Below are 22510 nucleotides of genomic sequence, written 5' to 3' on the forward strand. Positions count from 1 at the left end.
TGCATCCTGTCAAAACAGGTGAAAACATGGGTTTTGATTTTAAATGTTCAACCAGGTCTGAAAACCATCTTCACATGGCAAAGAACAACCAAACTTTCAGAGGATCTATAAGGGAGTTAAAAATTGTAGAAGGAGCTTCAGTCTATTCGAGAACAAGTTGCGAGAAGATTTGATGGTGGTGTTCATAATCAATACAGATCCAAACAGTGTCAATAAAGAGAAACTTCCCCAATTAATAGAAATATTGAGAACCAGTGAAGGCAACTTTAAAGGAACTGGCAAAAGAAAAATAGCATCATATGAAAAAGCTTTTTAGTGCCGTGATTGCTTACAGTACAGAATTCCTTACACAATAGTGTGGTGAAAGCAGATTCATTGTGGTTTAAGAACCATAAATTATAACGCACTATTCACCAGCCAATCTGCCTTTAAGGCCTAACATTCTGAAACAAAACATTAGATTACAATTCCCAAGAACTAGAGCATAGTGCCACAGGTACAGTGTAACCATGAACCAGGCCACCACTCCCAGAAGAACTGCATAGCATCAAGTAACAGTATCCCTTTCAGCTCTCCGCATTCTCAGCCACACGTTTTGCAACTTGCTCAATCACTTGATGAACAGGCCATCTTGTGGAGCAGAGAGTGTGGTGCTGGAAAAGGACAGCAAGTCAGGTGGAATCCGAGGAGCAGGAGAATTGATGTTTTGGACATAAGGCTTATGATAAAAGGCTTATGCCCGATTCTCCTGGTCCTTGGATGCTGCCTGACTTGCTGTGCTTTTCGAGCACCACAATGTCAACTCTGATCTCCAGCATCTGCGATCCTCACTTTCTCCATCTTGTGGAGCAGCAGTACCATCGCTACCCCTAGACCAGAGGCCAAGCTTAAAGTTTCACCTGTGTGTATTAACATCTCTGAATAGGTTGATTAGAAAAATACAGGCCCCTCTCAATCCTTTCACTAATGTGGTTTTACTTCCCAATATGAATCCTGTTACTTCTACTTCATTACTTCATTTGAGATCTGTCAATATCTTTGCCTTAGCCTCAGCTGCTTGTTCCCTTCCCCACTTAAAAAAATAAAAAACTTTGCCCACAGAATAGGTTTAATAAAAGGCTTGAAGCAGGAAATAGAAATTTCAATCAGGAGGTGTCCTTTTGAGGTTGAAGGATGGTTACATCATTTAAAAATTTGTTAAGGACAAAGATAAACATGAATTTGTACAAACTAATTATGAAGATGTTAAATGTGCTTAAAAAATTTTAAGTTTCAAGTTAAATAGTAGAGGGTAAAGAAGAAAATAACTTGAAATAGAGAACAATTAAACTGCAGATAATTAAGATAACCTGTTCGTTGATTAATATTCAGTTGTGTATTTTTGTCTCTGTGTGATGACACAGGGGACAAATTAAACTGATAAAACCAAAATCAACTTTGTTCTTCATTAATATTTTCCATCCTTGTTCTATGTAATTCCTATTCCAACATTAGAAAGTACTTCCAATGTGCCTGTCTCGATGTGTCTCTCCTTTGTGTCAGCCAATATAACAAATCACTGAGCATCACTTCAAACCGACAAAACTTACTTGGATGTTGCAATTCACCAGAGGGTATATCAATTTTAGATAGATTTTTCCTTCCTCTAGTTCAACCATTCACTCTGACTGATGGTTCACTATGTTTTGTTTAAATGAGGCTTCAGTTATATTTGTTTTAATAATACTGACTACAATATTACATTCATCATATGTTATTGGAAAAATGCCTTTTGTTTAAGAAATAGAATTTGGCTTGAACCAAAGAATGTGTAGCAAAGTTTAAAGTTCTGTTGAGCAACATTGATTAAATATTTAACCTAGTTGGTTTGAAGCTAAACATTTCTAAAGGCAATGCAACCAAGGCTTCTGTTCAAATTGGCTGTCTTTAAGTATTGACATTTCATTGCAAGTTGTTTTTTTTTAATATAATTTGAGGCCTCCCTTTCATCCTCCTCTTATGACTTCTTTTACTTATAATTTTAGCTGGTGAATGAACAACAGGAGAGTCGACCCCTCCTGAGCCCCTCGATTGATGATTTCCTACTTGAAGCAAAAGCCGATAGAGTTTCACGTACACCAACATCAAACACAGCAGGTGAACATGAGCCTGAGTGTTTCAAAGAAAAGAAACTTACCTTGATAATTATTTAAAAGATATTTTTTGTCATTAACAGTCCAGAGAAATTCTAATTTATTTAGTGTCAATATACAATAATATTAGATGTTATTTACAGAAATTAGAATGAAATGTTATGAAATTAGAAAGTCTCTGTAATGTTATGCTATGATCATTGTGATTTTTACACCATTAGTCCTCAATTATTGAAAGTTTGTGTCTTTGTTTAAAATGTAATTTGACCATAGAATAGTGTATTTAAAAATAAATTATAAAGAAATTGCTAACAGGGCATTCAGGCAAATATAAGAACAGAAAATACTGGAAAAGCTCAGCAGGTCTGGCAACATCTGTTGTGAGAGATACAGTTAACGTCTCAGTCAAATATCACTGTTCAGCAGAACAGGGCATTCAAACTAACTGACTTGTGTTGGTGTTTACCTCACACGTAAAGCAACCTCAATCTCCTGTGCCCACACTATCCCTCTGTTCATTTTATTCCCTTTGCCTTCAGTCACCAGTAATCTATTCTTAAATGTTGGTATAGTCTCCTTTTCAATCACTAATTCTGTTCGTTCATTCCACATCCTTGTTCCCCTCTTAAGAAAGAAAAGAAATGACTTCTATTCTTTCATGTAAATCCCTCATAGTTAGTAATATATAAGGTATTTTCAGCCTCTTAGCCTTCTGTGTAATTGTTCTACTTCTGTCTGCTTTCGATCTCTTGCATTTAATCTCGTATCCTTGTTCTAAAGCCTACAATCGTAGAAACAAGCTGGGGTAAAATTAAGCTTAGATAAAAGTCCAAAACAAGCAGTTGGGGATTCGCTAATCAAAATACACCTTGTCCCATTTTTCTTTCCATTAGCTTTGAAGATATAAAATACCTTTGAAAATATAAAGCGCATAAATAATAAACTTTTACTACACAATGCATAATGTAAAAATATAAAACAAATGTATTTATATACGGTCCATATAACAGTTACAACTAAAGCTGACTGGAAAATATTTAATCCTGATGAGCTGTTGTAAAAAGCGTGCAGACACCTGAACCATTCAAGAGTGTCTATCGTGCCCGCCTCTACCACCTCCACTGGCAACGCGTTCCAGGCATATCACCCTTAAACTTTTCCCCTCTCACCTTGAACTCGTGACCCCTAGTAATTGAGTCCCCCACTCTGGGGAAAAAGTTTCTTGCTATCTACTCTGTCTATTACCCCTCATGATTTTGTCGGTCTTAAACAGGTTCCCGCCTCAACCTCTGCCTTTCTAATGAAAATATTCCTAATCTACTCAACCTCTTTTCGTAGCTCGAACCCTCCATACCAGGTAATACCCTGGTGAAACTCCTCTGCACCCTCTCCAAAACATCCACATCCTTTTGGGAATGTGGTGACCAGAACTGTATGCAGAATTCCAAATATGGCCGAACCAAAGACCTATACAAATATAACATTATCTGCCAACTCTTATACTTAATACCCCATACGACGAAGGAAAGCATGCTGTATGCCTTCTTGACCACGCTAATCGACCTACGTTGCCACTTTCAGGGTACAATCGACCTGAACACCCAGATCTTTCTGTACTTCAATTTTCCCCAAGGCTTTTCCATTTACTGTATAGTTCGCTTTTGAATTGGATCTTCCAAAATGCATCATTTCGCATTTACCCGGGTGAACTCCATCTGCTCTTTCTCTGCTCAACTCTTCAATCTATCTATATTCTGCTGCATTCTCCAACAGTCCCTTTCACTATGTGGTCCCTTTCACTATCTAGTCTCAATAACTCTTAAAATTAATCAGCAAATTATTAATTGTTTATATGTGCTAGATGCCTGGCAAAACAAACACAAAAGATAGCTCAGTAACCTCTGCTATCATGTTGTTTTAGTGCCACACTTCATGGTCTTGCACTTATCTCTTTTTAGTTGCTCGTAGTCTCTCATATTTTCAAGTTCTACTCACCTAACACCATCATTCTCTCTTTCCTCTTCTCTAAATCTCAAGTCACCTCCTTCAAACACCTCTTTCAACAACCTCTCATGCTTCAGAATATGGCCAAACCAATTTCAACGTGAACTCAGTTATCAAATATGAATTGAAACCAGTTAATACTCGCCATCAAAATTTGGCTCTGCTTTCAGTTAGGTCCAACTGTTAGCACTTGTTAGTATCCATCTCTCTCATCTTGTTGCACCATTTGGCCTCCTTTTCCTTGGAGCCATCTTCACTAAAGGCAGTCAGCAGTATCTTGTGTAATAAACATATTTCCTCTTTAACAAGGGAAGCTTGCCTTTAAGATGTACTGATAGCTGAAGCTTGTGCTAGCCATGCATATTGCTGTGCCTCCTGTTGACCTTTCGGCTAGTTAGTGACATGTGTCACACTTCAGCTGAATGTCATGATCATTTGAATGAGGGGACAGCACAAAATTTCCAAACTGCCTGCCTGCCTCAACCGGACTTTCTAATAGCAAATTGGAACCCTAACCTTTGAAAATGAGAAATACAATTTTTAGCCCTTTCCTTCAAAGTAATTGACAAAACTAAGGGAGAAGATAAAGAATTATATAACTTGCAACTGGGATATTTCAATAAACATTATAAATGTACTACAGATTTGCAGTAGACCCTTGTTGCAATTAAGATAAAAGCAGTATCATTGTAGTTAAGACTACAGAAATTAGTAAGGATGAAATTATATTTGAAGTATGCTCTCCTGTAACCAATCAGAAGACCAACTTAATGTTAACACTTCAACTTGTTTTCTTCATGCATGAGAAGCATTTTGATGATCTGGGAATCTGGAATTATAGGAAATAGGTTGAAGAATTCAGGTTGCAAAATTAGAATCTTTTCTCAGTCCCACAGTCCTTCTGGGCACAGCTTCCTCATTAGGAGAGTGCTATCACAGAATCACAATTAGTATTCATTATTGAGTTTAATTAGAAGTGACTTGCCTATATCCAGAATATTAAAACACCAGTAATTGATCCACATTTTCATGTAGCAACTGCTGATAGCTGAACCTGTCCCTACTTCATTCTGTTGTCGAGGAGTCTCGTTTACTAATTATATTCAAATATCAGACTGTACAGAGTTTTCCATTGTTTCAAATAATAATTGTGTATAAAATGTGCCTGAAGTTACAATACATCTTACTGACAAGTAAAGATCAGTACAGGGAATGCAAAGCCAGAAAATTACTCCTATAAATATTGACTCTGATGCTCTCATCAAAATGTTTATATAAAAGAAGCTCAATGTAAATAAAGTTTAATAAGGTTGCCTTATTGCTCATTTACTCCTAATAACACCATTAAATATTATAGTTTTGTCACCAGCTTTGGATCTTTTGGACCTTACGGAGCCAGCTATGACAAGCAGTAATAAGACAAAGAAATCCGATGTTCCATCAAGAAATGAAGCAGCTAAATCTGCTTCCTTTAGAAAAGAGCAAGACGACACTGAGCTAATCAAAGTGGAAGTTGAACAAAATATTCAGAATGTCAAAGCCTCACAGAGACCATCACTGGATGCTGGTATGAATTGAATGAATCCTGAAGTGTTTAATTTTACTCTGTGGATATTAATATAATTTTAAATTTTTCTGCCATTTTATACAAATTTCAATTTTCATTAGATAAGAAAGAAGTAATACAGAATCCATCATCCTTTGAAGATTTAATTTTAACAGTGACCTATTTGTTAACTTGTCTTTCCTCTTTGCAAATTTGTCTAACCTGCTACGGTTTCCAAAACATTTTGAATTTGTTTTAGATTTCCATCATCTGCAGGGTTTTAGTGTAGGGATTTTTGAAATGAAGTTTTATTCTTTATAACAAAACGTCAACAAGATTAATGTTCAAATATTTTAAAAATGACATATCATATTTGTTTTTAGAATAACTGACTGAGATTGTTTTGTATTCATGAGAACTTATAATCAGCTTTCAATTTATGATAGATATACGTTTCATTATTTTTAGTGAGTGTAGTGCAATAGCTAATGTTCCATATATTTTGCACGTTCTTGGTTATGCATCTTCCCCTGTTGGGGCAGAAGCCACTACTTCAGGCAGGTAACAACCTGACAATTACAACATCTGATCATGACAGCAGAGGCAGATTTTTCAGCCAGTGGTTTAAGGTCACTGCCTCCATGAAAGATTCCAGCAAATATTCTGGTATGCCATTGGCTATCCCTTTGCTTTTCCTAGAAAATTAATCACCTCATATCTGTATGTCCACAGTTGATATCTGTTTATCCTCATTGACATTCTGCATGGACGAGTTGGACCGAAGCGTCTGTTTCCATGCAGTACATCTCTATGACTCTATGACCAACATTATGGTGTCAGCACAGGAGGAAAAAACATCTTTAGATGCAATGTATAATGCCTTGTATTACTCAAAAAATAGCAGTCTGCCACACTCTTTCATGATGAATCATTTTCAATTTAGAAAGATTGACATGGACTCCCCTGCTGCATGCATTCCAATAGGAAATGCACTCTATGTAGGAGTAGCCATGATGGATTGTTAATGTTTCTTCATCCATTGATGTGATTAATTTCACTCACCACTTTGTCAACATTTCATGTTTTATTTATTATGGGAAACGTGCAAAGGCCTCAGTAACCTCACACTGAAATGAAATATGTGAACCATCTGCAGTGAAGCAGACTCTGTGGCCACCATTAGTACATGTTCATATGGCAATTCATAAAAGAGAATGGTAAGAAAGCCAGAGAACTTAGTATTTCTCAAAGTCAATAGAAAACCCATTATGCGTTATTAGATGTGTAAAAAAAAACAATCTAGCTCAGATGCAATACATGCATGCTTGGGTAGTTTAGAGTAGGTGGGTAAAATACCAGGCAGGCAACCAACTGGATTCAACATGGCCTTCAAACCCACCAGTGGAGGAGTGTAACAATCACTCCAGTGTGAGATGTATTATCCAACATATAATCAAGCAATTGGACAGGTTCACACAACTTTGACTTGCAGCCTGAGGTATTTTTTTTCTTCAGGCATATCCCTAAATGTTAAAAGCCAAATGCTTGATTTTATGAAAAAGAACTACTTCTGATGGGTTTTTATTTTGAGATTTGCTCTTATTGACCACTAATGTTTTATATGAATTTTCAAGATCTCATTGAAAGGAAAGAAGGATGTACAATCTGAAATGGAGTTTCAATGTGGCCAATGTCATGGTGATTAGCTCCTCATAGTAGGTGGGCTGATCAGTGTCTGTTTAGCTGATTAAAATGACATTGATGATGTCAAAGGACCTCAACATTACATTTGGTGGAGCCAAGGGAAGGTTAATGAGAAAAATGAAAATTAGAAGCAGGAGGTCATACGACTCTTGGGGCCTGTCCTTTAAAATTATGACTGATCTCCTCTTCCCCACTTCCTCCTTACTCCCACATAACCTTTGACACCCTTTTAGAGGAAAAATAGGTTTAACCTAGTCTTGAATACATAAACATCCTAGTCTCCACTGTTCCCTCGAACTCTCCATCTCAAAGATTGATGGACTTCAGAGAGGAGAAATTTCTTTTCCCTTTCTTAGTGGAAGACCTCTTATTTTGAAACTGTTCATGTAGCCTAGGTCTTGTGAACATTTATGTACTAGCTGTTGGAGCCTGTCATGCCTCTGTTTGTAGAATCACAGAATCCGACCAGTGTGGAAGAAGGCCATTTGGCCCATTAAGTACATGCCAACTGTCCAAAGATCATCCCACCTCCTCACCTGATCTGTGTAACCCTGCATTTTACACATTCCTGGACACTTTGGGCAATTTATCCCCACCTACCTTGCACATGTTTGGACTAAGGGAGGAACCTGGAGCACCCAGAGGAAACCCATGCAGACACAGGGACAATGTGCAGACTCCACACAGTCAGTCACCCGAGGGTGGCAGAAACGCTAACCATTGAGTCACCATGCCACCCTGTATTTACACCTCTGTATTTTACATAAGGTGGACAAAGGAACTGAGATGCTTAGCACTACTGTGGAGTCAGGAACATAATTGGCAACTGAAAAATTCAGATTTTTTAGTTGCCAATTATGTATTAATGCATAATGGGTTTTCTATTGACTTTGAGAAATACTAAGTTCTCTGCTCAGCACAGCACAGCATAAACAAATTAGAGTCACCTTTAACAGATCTAAAGACCTCAATTAGCACATAAACATCCATTAAAACGTCACTAAACCATGAAGTGGCCCTGTCTAGGTTAACACTGATGCCCCAAAGTAGGTTTTTTTTGGCCAGCTTTCCAATTTGAAAATAGACATAATATGAACCAATTTCTACTTCATTTTAGGTGGCTCTGTTAAATACCTACTGTTTCTTTCTGATTTTTATTTATGCAAATAAACATTTAATCTTTCTGTGTGTTTGACCTCAATTACATGATCCACAAAAGGTACTAAGACACCTTTTCAACATAATCATTAAAAAGTCTTATTTCAGTATGAAAGTGGGGATTTTTTAAAAACTCATTGTCTGTTCCAGTGAAAACATTTTCTATTCAGGTTTTTATTAAGAAACTAAAGGTCAGGTAGGTGATTAAATTACAATTTGTAGCATTGCCCATTCTTACTGTAAAATCATTTTGATTCTAATTTTGACTTTTTCTGAAGAATTGAATGCAACTTACTGTTAACATTGCTACTTCTACCCTCTTTCAACAATCATTTGCAATACAAGTTACAACTATGTAAACGTTATGATATTGTTCTTATGTTGTAGAAAATGCTTTGCAGAACAAATCTAAATTCAAATAAGATAAATGGTTCATTGCCAATTGAGTTGCATGTGTTCTTTAAGCACTAAAGCAAGTATTGGTGGCAAAAACTGTGTGACCAATGACTTTAAGAGTGAGCATATTATATCTTTCTTCATTAAAGTCCTTATAGGGATTTTTTGTCAGTTACTTATTGCTATAATAGTACACAGTTTTATGGTTGCTTGCCTTTTTATATCTTATGCATGTTTCACCATATTTCTTTTCCCTTTTTAGGTTCCCCATTTTCCAATTCTATATTGTATTAAGGATAGCGTAGTCAATGAAGCTGATTTTTTTTGCATCTAATATTAGTGCTGAATGTCAAGAAATATGCTTTTATGGAAAAGGTATAATTGGATGCTAGTTCCTCATTCTCCCTTCCCAGAGTCAGTAATTACTAATTGAGTATCAGTAAAGATCGGTTCTAGCTCTGTTCAGAGGATTTTAAGAATGAACATTGATTTGATACTTCAATGCTACATTAAGAATTTACATAATTCAGACGACAAAATCTTTACAAGATAAATTCTGCTATTCAGCCCAATACGTCTAGGCTATTGGATCAGTTAAACCCCAGCGTTACTTTATGAAGAGAAAGGAGCTTTCCCAGTACTCTGACAATCTCTCATCCCTCCACCACCATGACCAGTATAAGTAAACTAATATTTATATAATTTCATATTGTCTTACTAGCAGCTGTATAAAACAAAGCAACCACACATTAAAGATAATTTATTTTATTCACACGTTGTTGTCTGGCCAGTATTTACTTTCTGACCCTAACTGCCCCTGAGAAGGTACTTGAACCACTACAGTCCATGTGCTGTAGGTGTATCCACATTTGGTTGTGAAGCATTTTAAGACATCTGGGACACATGAAAGACTCTCAAAAACATTTGGTTTTTACCATTCATTCATCCTTCCCAGACTATTATGCTTTGCAAGATTTTGGGGACTAAGTAAAAACTAGGCAATACATCTGATGCGGACAACTAAGGCTGATTGTTAGAATCAAATTATGAATCAGATGACCCAATTTGTACTGACCTTTTGTTTAGCACATCTATAATTACAGCGTTGGAGATTTTCTGTCACAATAAAGTTTTTAAGTGGTTTTCTATCAAGGATCATATAAATGAAATGTGATGGTTACTAACAAAAGTCTTAATGGCTGTCTAATGAAATGACAGAAAAGAAGTTCTGAATACAAATTTAATGTAAAATATAGAAATTTCAGAAGACCAGTGAATTCCTAAAACCCCTTAGATCAGCAACTTTGTTCAGTAGACCATCAATAAATTAGAATTGGAAGTAATCTTTTGTCTCATCTTTAATTGGAAGGGAAGTCATTTTTATTCAAAATTAATAAAAGCTCCGACTCTTTACTTAAGGTTCAAAAAGATCTGTGTTTTACCTGCTGCCTGCAGAATTTATATTTTAATTGGGAGCACAATAAAAACTAAATACAGTATTTAGTTTTCTTCTCATGAATAACAAATTTTCTTCTCCACTTTTAGTCAGTATGCCTCCACACTTAGAGAAATGGGAAGAAGTAAATCTACAAAGTGCTAAAACTCCTGAGGATCAATGGGTACCAGAAAGGAGACGCTCCAACAGAACTACCTCACAGGAGTTCTTATGGTAAAAAGTAATTTGTATATTAATCAGTGTTGTAGTGGCAATCTGCACATGGGCTGGTATTCTGCTGATTTCTCCACACATCATGCTTCTTCATTTTTCTCTTTCATTGCTAGTAAAAGCTTTCCATTTTCAACTTCATAAACAATATTCCCACTACTTTCCTCATAACTTACCTTAAAGTTTTTAAAACTGTAAAAATATAATGGAAGATGGCATCTCAGTAATAGTCCACGATCCAATGAAATGAGCTTTCTTTCTTGTGATTATCAATGCGTAAATACAGAAACTGAGTTAAGTTGTGCAGAGAAGTTCTGATTTCAACAAAAGCTTATAAAATACTTGCAGTCCTGTTCGGTAATTTCTTGAAACAATTGAGAATTAATCAGTGGGAGTAATCGCTCCCAGAGTTCCTATTCCATCTAAAAACTGAATGGCAGAATTCTCCAGACCATTAGGTTGTCCTTTTTGTGAATTGTCCTTCACACAGTAGAACACATTTTGTGATCTGTGGAACAAGATCTGTCTCAATGTAATAAACCTCTTCCCTTTTGTTGAAATCAGTATTTGAAAAACACAATTACAGTATGATTAAAATTAAATTGATACATGAAACACCCATCATATAATTTTATTGATTTGCCATCAAATGCAGAAGAAGCCCAATTTCACTACTCAATGTGATAGTGAAATTAGATCTGTATTGCCCAGAGTTTAGAAAAGTGAGAGGCGATCTCATTGAAACATTTAAGGTTATGAAAAGATTTGACATGGGACAGTAAACAATATTTTCGCAAATGTGAGAATCTAGTAAAAGGGGGCACATTCAGAATAAGGAGTCAATAATTTAGGATTAAATGAGGAGACATTTCTTCAATTAAAGCTTGTGAATCTTTTCAATTATTAATTCATTTATTAGCCATAATTTCATATCTCGATACTTTTACCTAACAAAAATCTGTTGAACTTCGTCTTGATCATTGCAATTGACTCTGTTTCCCACAACCATTTGTAGGATAGGGTTCCAGCTTTCCATTACACTAGAAACATTTTCGTCCCTGTTCAGTAACCAGCATCCATTACAGGAAACTACCTGTTCCACAATATCTTTTATGGCCAAACAAAAACACCACCTGACATCTAGCCTAGATCTGATCTTATAAAATTAAAACTGTGACCCTTCAGCCTCTCCTAGTTAATTCAACTGGAACAATCTGCCAAGAATAATGTTTTCTCTAGCTATTGCTTCATTGTACTGCTCATGTACTTTTGCTAGAAAATCTAGATTTTTTTTTCCTTCAACTTGAGTGATTTTCTCAGAATGCTGTATGAATATTGAGCATCTGCCTTACTTACATACATAATACTGGTCTTCTTCAAATTTAGTGTAATTTTCCAAGAAGTTATAGCCTGGATATTTCAGTGTACTATGTTTCTTGCCTCCCTGGCTAAAATGTCATGGGCCCACGATACTGAAGTCTGCCTTACAGCAATTTAATTATGGTCGCAGCATTATGAATTTTAAGATGAGACATTTGCTCTTTCTCTTTGGATAGCCTTATAGAGATGGCAACTAATCAGTGGCCAGTAGCTCTTTAAGCCCAATAGCAACAGTTGGAAGCAGTGGCCACTGCTAGCACTATGGGCAACCATACTACCCCAAAAAATGAACTCCAAAAAAAAGTCCTGAATCACGAGCCTCTGTGAAGAGATGTGGATCTAGGTTCAAGTAACGATGGATATGGGTAAAGAGGGGGCATGACCTTCGGGGTGGATTTCAGTCAAGGACTATCTCCAACAAGAGAGTGTTTAACCACTTTCCCTTGACATTCAGCGAATTACTTTCATGGAAATCCCACTCCATCAATATCTGGGAGTCAATATTAACCAGAGACTTAACTAAACCAACCGAACTAAACATATATAATGTGGCTACTAAAGCAAATCAGAATGTTTTTTTTTCCACAGTGAATGGTGATCCCCGCCCCAGACTCCCCAAAGCCTTTCTTTCAGGCATAAGTCAGGAATGTAGTACAATTATTTTCACTTTTCTGGGTGAGTGCAGGTCACTTCATTCTCCACTGGTGAACCATAGCTCCGATGCATAACACTTCAGAATGCACCACAGCTAATGGCCAAGGCTTTTTGACATAATCCCTTCAAACCTGTGAACAAGGGCAACAGGTGCATGAGAACATCGCCATCTCCAAACTTGCCTATAAGTCACCCAACATCCTGACTTTTAAAATCCTGGAACTCCCTCTCAAACAGCTTTTAATATATTTTCACCACACGGTGTGTGGTGGATCTAAATGGTGACTCAGAGGCAATTGAAGATGGGGAAAACATTCTGCAAGCGAGGAAAATATATTCACACAGATCTTAGTATCACCTGCAAATTTACAGATCATGCCCACACATTGACGTCCAGGTTATCCATAAAAATTGTAAAGTGTAATGGACCCAACTCCCAATCCCTGCATGTCCCAACTGATAATTAGTTTCCAAGTTGATTTAAATTCATCTTCCTGTGTAATCAATTCTTGAACATCCTTGAGACAGTTCTCTGACTCTTCACAAAACTGAAAGAGCTTTTCTCATTACTTCCACAATTGTCTGTGATCCTCTTTTCTATTCAGCTTTCAGCTGATCTAATAGCAAGTGTCTGCTGGAAATACTGAACCAATTATGGTTGCACTTTCATTGCACAATGAGGAATGGATGTGCTATCTTGGATTGAAAATAATATTCTCCTATTCAGGTCAACAGAAAATAAGATCCCATCTGAACTTGCGTCTGGTAAAAATTCGTTGGAACTACATTCAACTTCGACAGATTTGGACCAAGTGCAAACAGCACAGGTAGAATGTATTACTGTGAATTAAGGAAAGTGAATTAATAAAACATGTGACAATGCTAAAATATTTGCTTAAAAGAAAATTGAACAACGATCCTTTCAGGACTTTTGATACTTATGAAAGGACATAATGTTTATGACATTTACATATTCGACATTAAAAGAATGGGTTTTAACCCCTGGTGGCAAATGTGTGATTAAGGATCAAGGTGGGCCGTAAACCAATCAACTGTAGGCAGCATGAGATCCAGGAGATTTCATCTGTTCATCTCCTGTTCAAACCCAACAGGAAGCAATAGTTGGCTGGAAAATTGATCCAGGGTTTAGGGCAGAATGCTGAAATTTGGAAACAAAATTTTGATGTTCTATGTGTCACTTTAACATGTACAAATCTTATAACATAATCTCTTAAGTGGGATACAACCAGTGGAACACTCTATGAAATGCCCAATTTCAAATCTTACCATTGCGTATTGTGGATGCAGGTGCAAGTTCAAAATGTTACTTTAGGGATCTATGAGAACCCAAAAGTGTAGTATTATTTCAAGTATCACTTCAAAATCCATTGAAGTATTTGGACTTATTTCAAAAACTCTTTCTTTCTCTATCTGATTAAAAATTGTTGTGATCAAAGTTGTGAGAATTCCGGACATGCTGGATCTTTGTGTTTCAACCATAACGTATGGATTAGCCAAGGGCAAGATAATACATTGCAGGATTCCATGGTTAAAGTGAAATGCCAAACAAAATTACACAAACATATAACCATTTAATCATTATTATTTACTGAACGGAGAAGAAAATGTTTCTAAATCATTTATAATACAGGTAGAACATAAAAGTCTAATATTTAAGATTAACTCATGCTTACCTCATGTTAGCAAAGCGTGGTCAAACATAAGATAGACTGCACATTAAATGGCTGATGCAGTCAAGACAGTTTCAACATGGTTGCTAATGCCACTGTGGGTCACTGGGTTGGAATCAGGTCAGGTTTTTATATAGAAGGGTCCTCAATTATAAGTTTGGGGTACATTCCTGAAAATTGTGACTTTAAATGAAAGGAATTAATGTTACATTAGACTTAGGTTCCAAGGGCCCTTATTTTGTAGAAATAAAACACTATACCTGTGTCTCTTAGTTGAAATATAGTACTTTAAATAACTAAATTTCTGCATGGTAAATTGAACAACTTGAAATACATTTTGGAATATTTGTAGAAAAGAAAAATGTCACAATTTAATGACACTAACTCCTGTAGAAGGCCTTCTGACTCTGGAGAGAGAGAGAGACCACTGATTGAGATCAGGATCAGTCGCCCTTTGTTCATCAGGCTGGGACCAATGTTTGTTCTTGGCCGTGTCGTGACCATTTCCTGGTGGTGCTGTTTGGGTCTCCGCAGTGCCCCCTCTTGTTGGCACCACTTCCAGAGTCATCTCGTGCCTCTGGTCATTATGGCTGCAGGGGGCTCCTCTGTCTTGCCCACTTCCTCAGACAGGGGATCCAGCCAAGCTCAGATCTGCTGACAGCCTATATGCCAAAGGGGGTGCTAAGTACTGCTGGTGCCTAGTGGAGGGGTAGCTGGTGGTAGGATACATGTTGAGTTCAGTCATGCCAGCATCCTTCGAGCCCGGGAGTGGTTGCCAAGTTTATCCATGCTGACAGGGTAGAAGGGAAGCTGCCACACCCTGAATTGGCTGGCACATTGCTACCTGGGGTGAAAGCTTTGTCGTATCTGTGGAGGCTTCTGGGGCAATGTTAGCTTCTCAAGAGAATGCTGTCAGGCAGGTTCCAGCCTTGGCGACTGTCTTATGCAGTGTGCACATTCTCCCTGTGTCTGCGTGGGTTTCCACGAGGTGCACTAGTTTCCTCCCACAATCCAAAGATGTGCAGGTTAGGTGAATTGGCCATGCTAAATTGCCCATCATGTTCAAGGATCTGTAGGTTAGGTGCATTACATTTACCCCGACTAGAGTAATAGGGTAGAGGAATGGGTTTGGTTGGTACGCTCTTCGGAGGGTCAGTGTGGACTTGTTGGGCCAAAGTGTCTGTTTCCACACAATAGAGATTCTGTGATTCTACGATGATTCTTGATGTGTGATCCTCAGGTGTTCACTGGTTCCTGCTGCAGATTTTTGGCAGCAGAATGGCACCAAGACAGGCTGAAAATCAGAAAGGGAGAGGTTGTGCTAAAATAGTGGCAACTGGGTCAGGTACTGTAATGTTCTACCTTGAAGAACAGTATAACAAACCTCATGCTCAATGAGATGTCCACTACAAATAAATTACTGAGATTAAAGTGAAGTGACATTAAACTGGGCAACTTTAAATGTGGAGAACTTGCACACGTTTTACAAAAGCAGCAACTAGTTATGTACACAATAAGGTGCCTTCAGTGAAAATAGGATCTTGACATCTTTATAGTTTGAACCTGGAGTGTGCACATTACACCTGCTAAGAGTGTGTCTGAACTTTGTGCATTCATATGGATAGCCAAGGAACCTTTTTGGAGAGGTAATGTATCCTAATGAATATAGTCCTGAGACCATTTAGAGGAGCTCAGATATGTTTCGGAATTTCAAGTACCCCTTTTGTAGGGGTTCAGATACTTCAGGATTATTAAAATTAGGAGAAGATATTATTAATGAAATGTTAATGATTTAACAAAAGAAAACAATGCATCATTTCTCCAAGTTTATAGATGTCACAAAGTTAGATGGGAGGGTAAGCTGTGAGGTGGATGCAGAGAAGCTTTGATGTGATTTCAACAAGTAATTGGGCAAATACATGGCAGATACAGTGTAATGTGGATAAATGTGCAGTTATCCACTTTGGTAGCAAAAACAAGCAGGCGGATGATTATCTAAATGGGGATAGATTGGGAAAGAGGAAGGTGCAATGTGACGTCAGTGTTCTTCTACACCAGTCACTGAAATTAAGTATTCAGGTGCGGCAGGCAGTGAAGAAGGCAAATGGTATGGTAGTCTTCAGTGAGACAATTTGAGAACAGGAGTAGGGATGTTTCACTGCAACTATGCAAGGCATTGGTACAACTACACCTTGCCCAAAATTTCTTCCTGGCACAGGGCAGTTGCCTGACAGGACCTCACACCCCCGAGAACAAGAGAATAGTTTGGCTGTGAAGCTGCAGGTTTAAGGGACCTGCAGTTGTCCTCCCACTTCCTGGAATTGGGATTTTAATTGCTGCTGCAGCATTGCAGCACATCTCTGCAATTCTGATGGACATAAACTAATGTACCCATTCAAACCTCCATTGCGCAGTGGCAGAGTCTCTTCGGCATCCCTTGCAGACTTTGTTTTTCTTCTCTTACCTTTTCTCCCTTCTAACTTTGAGCCTCTACCTAATGTATTTGCAGACTGAACACTCTCATTTAGTGAACCGTCATGAATCCTGGACTATATGGCAGAGCTGAAGTTGTATCTAACTGGCCCTTGCTTCCTTTACCTCTTTGCCGTGCTTGAGAACTGAGCATCCTCTAGGTATAGTGAAGAGGAAAGTCTATTTTATACTTGACTGATCTGACAGTTTAGAGCATGCTATTGGCTTTGTTGACTGGTCCACAATCACTGTGCATAATTAGTTTGTTACTGCTCCCAGATTTCTTTTAAGTTCATCTTTAGCCAGGTTGACACCATTAATCAGGTGTGTCAGACACTTCCTTTATAGTATAAATCTTTGTAATTCTGGATTGTTGTTTTACTGACAAGACAGATCATTTAACCAGACGAAATTTAAAAACAAATAGGATTTCCCTTAAGTCCTTTTTAGTTCAGCTTTCTTCATTATAATAGAAACTATGTTTCACTGTCACTTTACAGACTCGGATGACCAAGGAACAACGCTGGGGAAGTGCGTTACTGACCCGAAACCATTCAACAGAGGAAGAGTTTGAAAGAGCAAAGGCAGCAGTCGAGGTCTCTGAATTTTTTCACACACTTTTTCTTGAGATTAGGATACAGATTAAGGCTGGATTGTATTTTGCACTTGCACATTAAAGATATCACGATTCTTTCTGTTGGATTCTATTTAATGTATTTCAAAACTGCAAATTACGTGCTATCAGTTTGTAGTTGACATTTTAACAATTCTGCTCCAATGTTATCCTTACTTCTACTCTCACTTTGAAGTGCCAAAAAAGGCACCCTACATATCTTTCCTTGTTCTCAGGTTATGATTCATCAGAGTCTTCTACATTAACTCAGTTTTTCCCAGAATTCAAAACTGCCTGATGCCCTTACTTCACTCATTCCTTATTTGCCCCTTTTCATTCTATTAACTGCAAAAGAACTTAACTCCAGATGTGAGGTGAGAGTGACATCAAAGCAGCATTTGACCAAGTATGGAATCAAGGTGCCCACGCAACTGGAGTCAATGAAAATCAGGAGGAAAATTCTCCACTGGTTGAGCCATATCTTGCATAAAGAAAGATGGCTGTGATTGTTGGAGGTCAGTCATCTCACTCCAGGACATCACTGCAAGAGATCCTCAGGGGAGTATCCTAGGCCCAGCTATCTACATCTGCTTCCTCAGTTAGCTCCCCCTGTATTATAATGTAATAGGGCCTCCAACAGCAAAAGTTAAAGTAGGGCAATAAACAGGTAGCTCAAGTGGACGAGCTGACCCTCTTTTTGAGGTAAGGGGCAAGGGAGATACATGGATTTCCTCAACCAAATGTGAGCTACGGGCTTAATTCTATATGAATAGTCTGCTTTTTGAGTTTAAACTTAATTTCCCTTCGTGTTGTAAAGATCTTATGCCAGTGGAGTAAAGAATCCCTGCCATCAAGAGTTTCGGCTGTCCGTGTGCTTGAATGTTGTGTTACGTTTCTGGTGCTCTCCCTGTCTGTCTTCAATCACACTTTTCATTGTAAAGAATTTCTGGGAGTCCCTGACTGGCCCAATCAATACTTCAGTGAAGGTAAGGAAGTTGAGAATACCTCTGGTGCTGGGGTTAAAAGTGTGAAGAGATATCCGGATGTCCTCATACAACATGTGTGGTGACTGCCAAGAGTATGTGGCATGCTCAATGTCTATTAACCCTAGAACTGTTCGAAAAGCAGGGAATCAGGCTGTTTTTTTTCACCATCGTTGTTATTGATGGAACATTTCAGTCATCTCTAACCGTCATGGGCAGTGGACCAACTAGAGGAGACATCTCTGACTTCATTTCAAAAATTGACATGGGTAAGTTGGAGGTCTAGAGGAAGCAGCTTGTTTCTACTCTCAGCAAATATGGGATAACTTTCAGTGGAGATGATGATGATGATATTGGCTATTGTGACCTGTTAAGCCACAGGATTTTGCATAAAGATAACTGTTCATTACCACCTGATCCCACCCCATCACTGGTAGAACGTCTGGGACTGTCTGCAGAAGTCTTTGGGAGTGAGGTGAAAGCTCAGAGTTATTGTCTGTATGCCTCCCCACTTGTCCTTGTGAGGAAGAAAATCATAAAATCTATGTGAATTATCGGGCACTCAATGCAAATTCTTGTAGGAGGCTTACCCTCTGCATAGGATTGAGGATGCATTGATGTTTTCAAAGGTGTAAGCTATTCCTGCAGTCTTAATTTTGCTCACAGTTGTAACCAATTAGCCATCGCTAGACAAGACATTGAAAAGCCAGCAGTCCTGGCAGGCACCAGGCAGGTTCACAAATACATAAGATTGCCATTTCGGTTTTGTAATGCCCCTCCTCTTTCATGTGATGGACAAAGCTCTTGATGAATTTAATTTCCAGCTTCGGTTTGTGGATCTGGATACTAATTTTTGCTTAACATTCAAGAAGAATCTTGAAAGAATAGACACCATGTAGACAACTAAGTCATCTCCTGGCTCTCTCAGTGGCTGTTCACCATCTCCAAGATGCAAGTCAGTTATGATGGAAAAATCTCCACTTGCCTGAATGGATGCAACACCAACAACACTCAAGAAGCTCCATTCCAACCAACAAGGCAGATGTTTGAATGGCACACTATCCCCCACCTTCAACATGTACTTCATTCTTAATTTATTTTATTTCCTTCTCCAAAGCAGCAATGCATGCTATCTACAAGTTGCACTGCAGCAATTCATCAAAGCTCCTTTGCAAAACATCTTCCAAACCCTCTATTTTGCCATCTGGAAGGATGAGGGTAGCAGATGCATAGGAAAACCAGTGCCTACAAATTCCCTTGCAAGCCACTCACCATCCTGACTTGGAACTGTTTTGCCATTTCTTTACTGTTGCTGGGAAAACAAAAATCCTAATAATCCCTGTCTAACAGCACTCTGTGTGTCCATACACCTCACGGACTACAGAGTTCAAGAAGGCAGCTCACTGTAATTTTCTCAAGGGCGATTAGGGATGGACAACTAATGCTGACCTAGCCAGCAATGCCTTCATCATGAACAAAAAAAGTTACACAGTCTCCTTGTGAATAAAATATGAAGCTATATCATATTCAGATTTGTAGATATATTAACTTTCTTATTGCAACTTCATCGATGACCTGCAATAAGGGTCTTCTCCTTTGTTTCTTAATAAATGTTTGAATCAGTATAGATTTAAAACATCCTAAGCAATATAGCATTGTTTCTTTTAAATTTGCAACAATGACAAATTGAGAACAATTTGTGATCTTTTAAACTGAAACATGTCAACAATTAGAACAGTTTTTCATGCCTTTTGAAATTCAGCTTGAAACGGTGTATATATTTCCCTGGTATTGTCTTGTGTGGGTGATAAATGTTCAAAAGTCTTTTCTCCTATAACTTATGATGATTCTAACTAGTTCTGATCCAGAATATCAAAGCAAAGTGAGGTCATTTAAAGAATCAATAAAATCAGAACATAGGAAACAGTTCCATAAATACTCTGATATAATTTCAAATATATTCAATTTCTGTGGTGACTACATCTTTCATATTGTTACTAATGAAATTCTAGAACTACTCAGGAATACAATGCAATGCCTCTAAAATTAGATTTTTTAAACATTACTTGCTTTGTCAGAAGTGATAAACTACATGAAGACAGTTAAGCGGTACAATCACTACTATTTATAACATCAATGCTGATGGACAGTACCTATTTTGGGTAAATAGAGCTAAGCATTTGCCAATACAATGGATCATTTCCAATGACACTGTTCATAAGCAGGGAAAGGATAACATTTTTCGCCATATTTACTGCCTTCCTGCCTTGCACTGTCAGTCATTTTTTTCTTCTTTTATCCTGATCAGATGGGCTAATGGGCTAAGGAGTGGAAGGTGGAGTTTAATTTAGATAAATACGAGGTGTTGCATTTTGTGAAAGCAAATCTTAGCAGGACTTATACATTTAATAGTAAGGTCCTAAGGAGTGTTGCTGAACAACGAGATCTTGCTTGCAGGTTCATAGCTCCTTGAAAGTGGAGTCGCAGGTAGATAGGAGAGTGAAGAAGGCGTTTGATATGCTTTGGTTTATTGGTCAGAGTATTGAGTAGTTGGGAGGTCATGTTGCAGCTGTACAGGACATAGGTTAGGCTGCTTTTGGAATATTGCGTGCAATTCTGGTCTTCGTCCTATTGGAAGGATGTTATGGAACTTGAAAGGATTCAGAAAAGAGTTACAAGAATGTTGCCAGGGTTGGAGGATTTGAGCTAACAGGAGAGGTTGAATAGGCTGGGGCTGTCTTCCCTGGAGCATCTGAGGCTGAAGGGTGACCTTATAGAAGTTTGTAAAATCATGAAGGGCATGGATAGGGTAAATAGGCAAAGTCTTTTCCCTGGGGTTGGAGAGTCCAGAACTAGAGAGCATAGGTTTAGGGTGAGAGGGCAAAGACATAAAAGGGACCTGAGGGGCAACCTTTTCATGTAGAGGGTGGTGCGTGTATGGAATGAGCTGCCAGAGAAAGTGGTGGAGGCTGGTACAATTGCAACATTAAAAAGGCATCTGGATGGGTATGTGAATAGGAAGGGTTTGGAGGGATAAGGGCCGGGTGCTGACAAGTGGAATTAGTTTAGGTTAGGATATCTGGTCGGCATGGACGAGTTGGACCGAAGAGTCTGTTTCCATGCTGTACGTCTCTCTAACTTTATGACTCTACTGTTCAGCTGAACAAAGTAGTATTTCTGAGCTTCCATGCAGTGAAATATCTCCATTAATGTGGAATAAGAACCTACATATTTGTATCCTGAAACTGAATTCTGATTCGCTATAACTATGTTTTTTGGTTAGATAAAAAGAAGACTATGGTATCAGGGTTTCAAATTGTACATTCGGAATTAGTCTCAACATTTTCCCAAATGCTCCTGTCAGCGCAAAAGTATAGCGCAACATCAACAAAATACCAGCATACCTGTTATGAGCAGTAGGGGCATACCTGTAACTTTACCTTTAAGAGTTTGTCTTATTCAAGGTATGTAATGCTATAATTTTTCAAATATAAAATCAATGTTGCTCATATGAATTCATTCACATTGAGAATAATGCATTTTTCTTACTGTAAACTAATTCTTGATAAATACAGTCTTAATTGAGCTTTCGCAGACCAATTAATCTGATCTACATTGTCAAGACAATGCTCTTAATAATGAGGTCCTATATGAACATATGAATTAGGTGCTCATATCTGCTCTGTCGTTCAATAAGATCATGGCTCACCTGATTAACTCACATTCCCGCCTACCTCATCTCCTTGCCTATCAAGAATCCATGTCCGCCTTAAAAATATTCAAAGATTCTGCTTCCACTGTCTTTTGAGGAAATGAGTTCCAATGACACAGAACTATTTGTGAGAAAAAGATCCTCCTTCTTTTGCTTTTAAATGTGTGGCCCTTAATTTTAAACAGGGGCTGCTAGTTCTAGATTCTCCTACAAGTCTAAACACACCTTCCACATGTACCTTTCAATACTCATCAAAATGTTACATGTTTCAGTCAAGTCACCTCCAACTCTTCTAAACTCCAGCTAAACCTGTGCAATCTTTCCTCAAAAGACAACCAGCCCATTTCAGATATGAATGTAGTAAACCTTCTCTGAACTGCCTCCAATGCATTTGCACCC

The 22510-nt window shown here is 38.0% G+C and overlaps 1 protein-coding gene across 2 annotated transcripts in view; it reads left to right on the forward strand.

Moving 5' to 3' along the window:
* The window catches only part of pex5la (peroxisomal biogenesis factor 5-like a), a 163665-nt gene that overhangs the window by 107424 nt on the left and 33731 nt on the right, over nucleotides 1-22510 (forward strand). For both annotated transcript variants that reach the window (XM_072572565.1, XM_072572566.1), the window contains 5 exons: nucleotides 2025-2136; nucleotides 5494-5703; nucleotides 10486-10609; nucleotides 13368-13467; nucleotides 17304-17399. In XM_072572565.1, coding sequence (XP_072428666.1) covers nucleotides 2025-2136; nucleotides 5494-5703; nucleotides 10486-10609; nucleotides 13368-13467; nucleotides 17304-17399 — 642 coding nt within the window. The remainder of the gene's footprint in view (nucleotides 1-2024; nucleotides 2137-5493; nucleotides 5704-10485; nucleotides 10610-13367; nucleotides 13468-17303; nucleotides 17400-22510) is intronic.

The sequence above is a fragment of the Chiloscyllium punctatum genome, chromosome 6, assembly GCF_047496795.1.
Source record: "Chiloscyllium punctatum isolate Juve2018m chromosome 6, sChiPun1.3, whole genome shotgun sequence".
Classification (NCBI taxonomy): domain Eukaryota; kingdom Metazoa; phylum Chordata; class Chondrichthyes; order Orectolobiformes; family Hemiscylliidae; genus Chiloscyllium; species Chiloscyllium punctatum.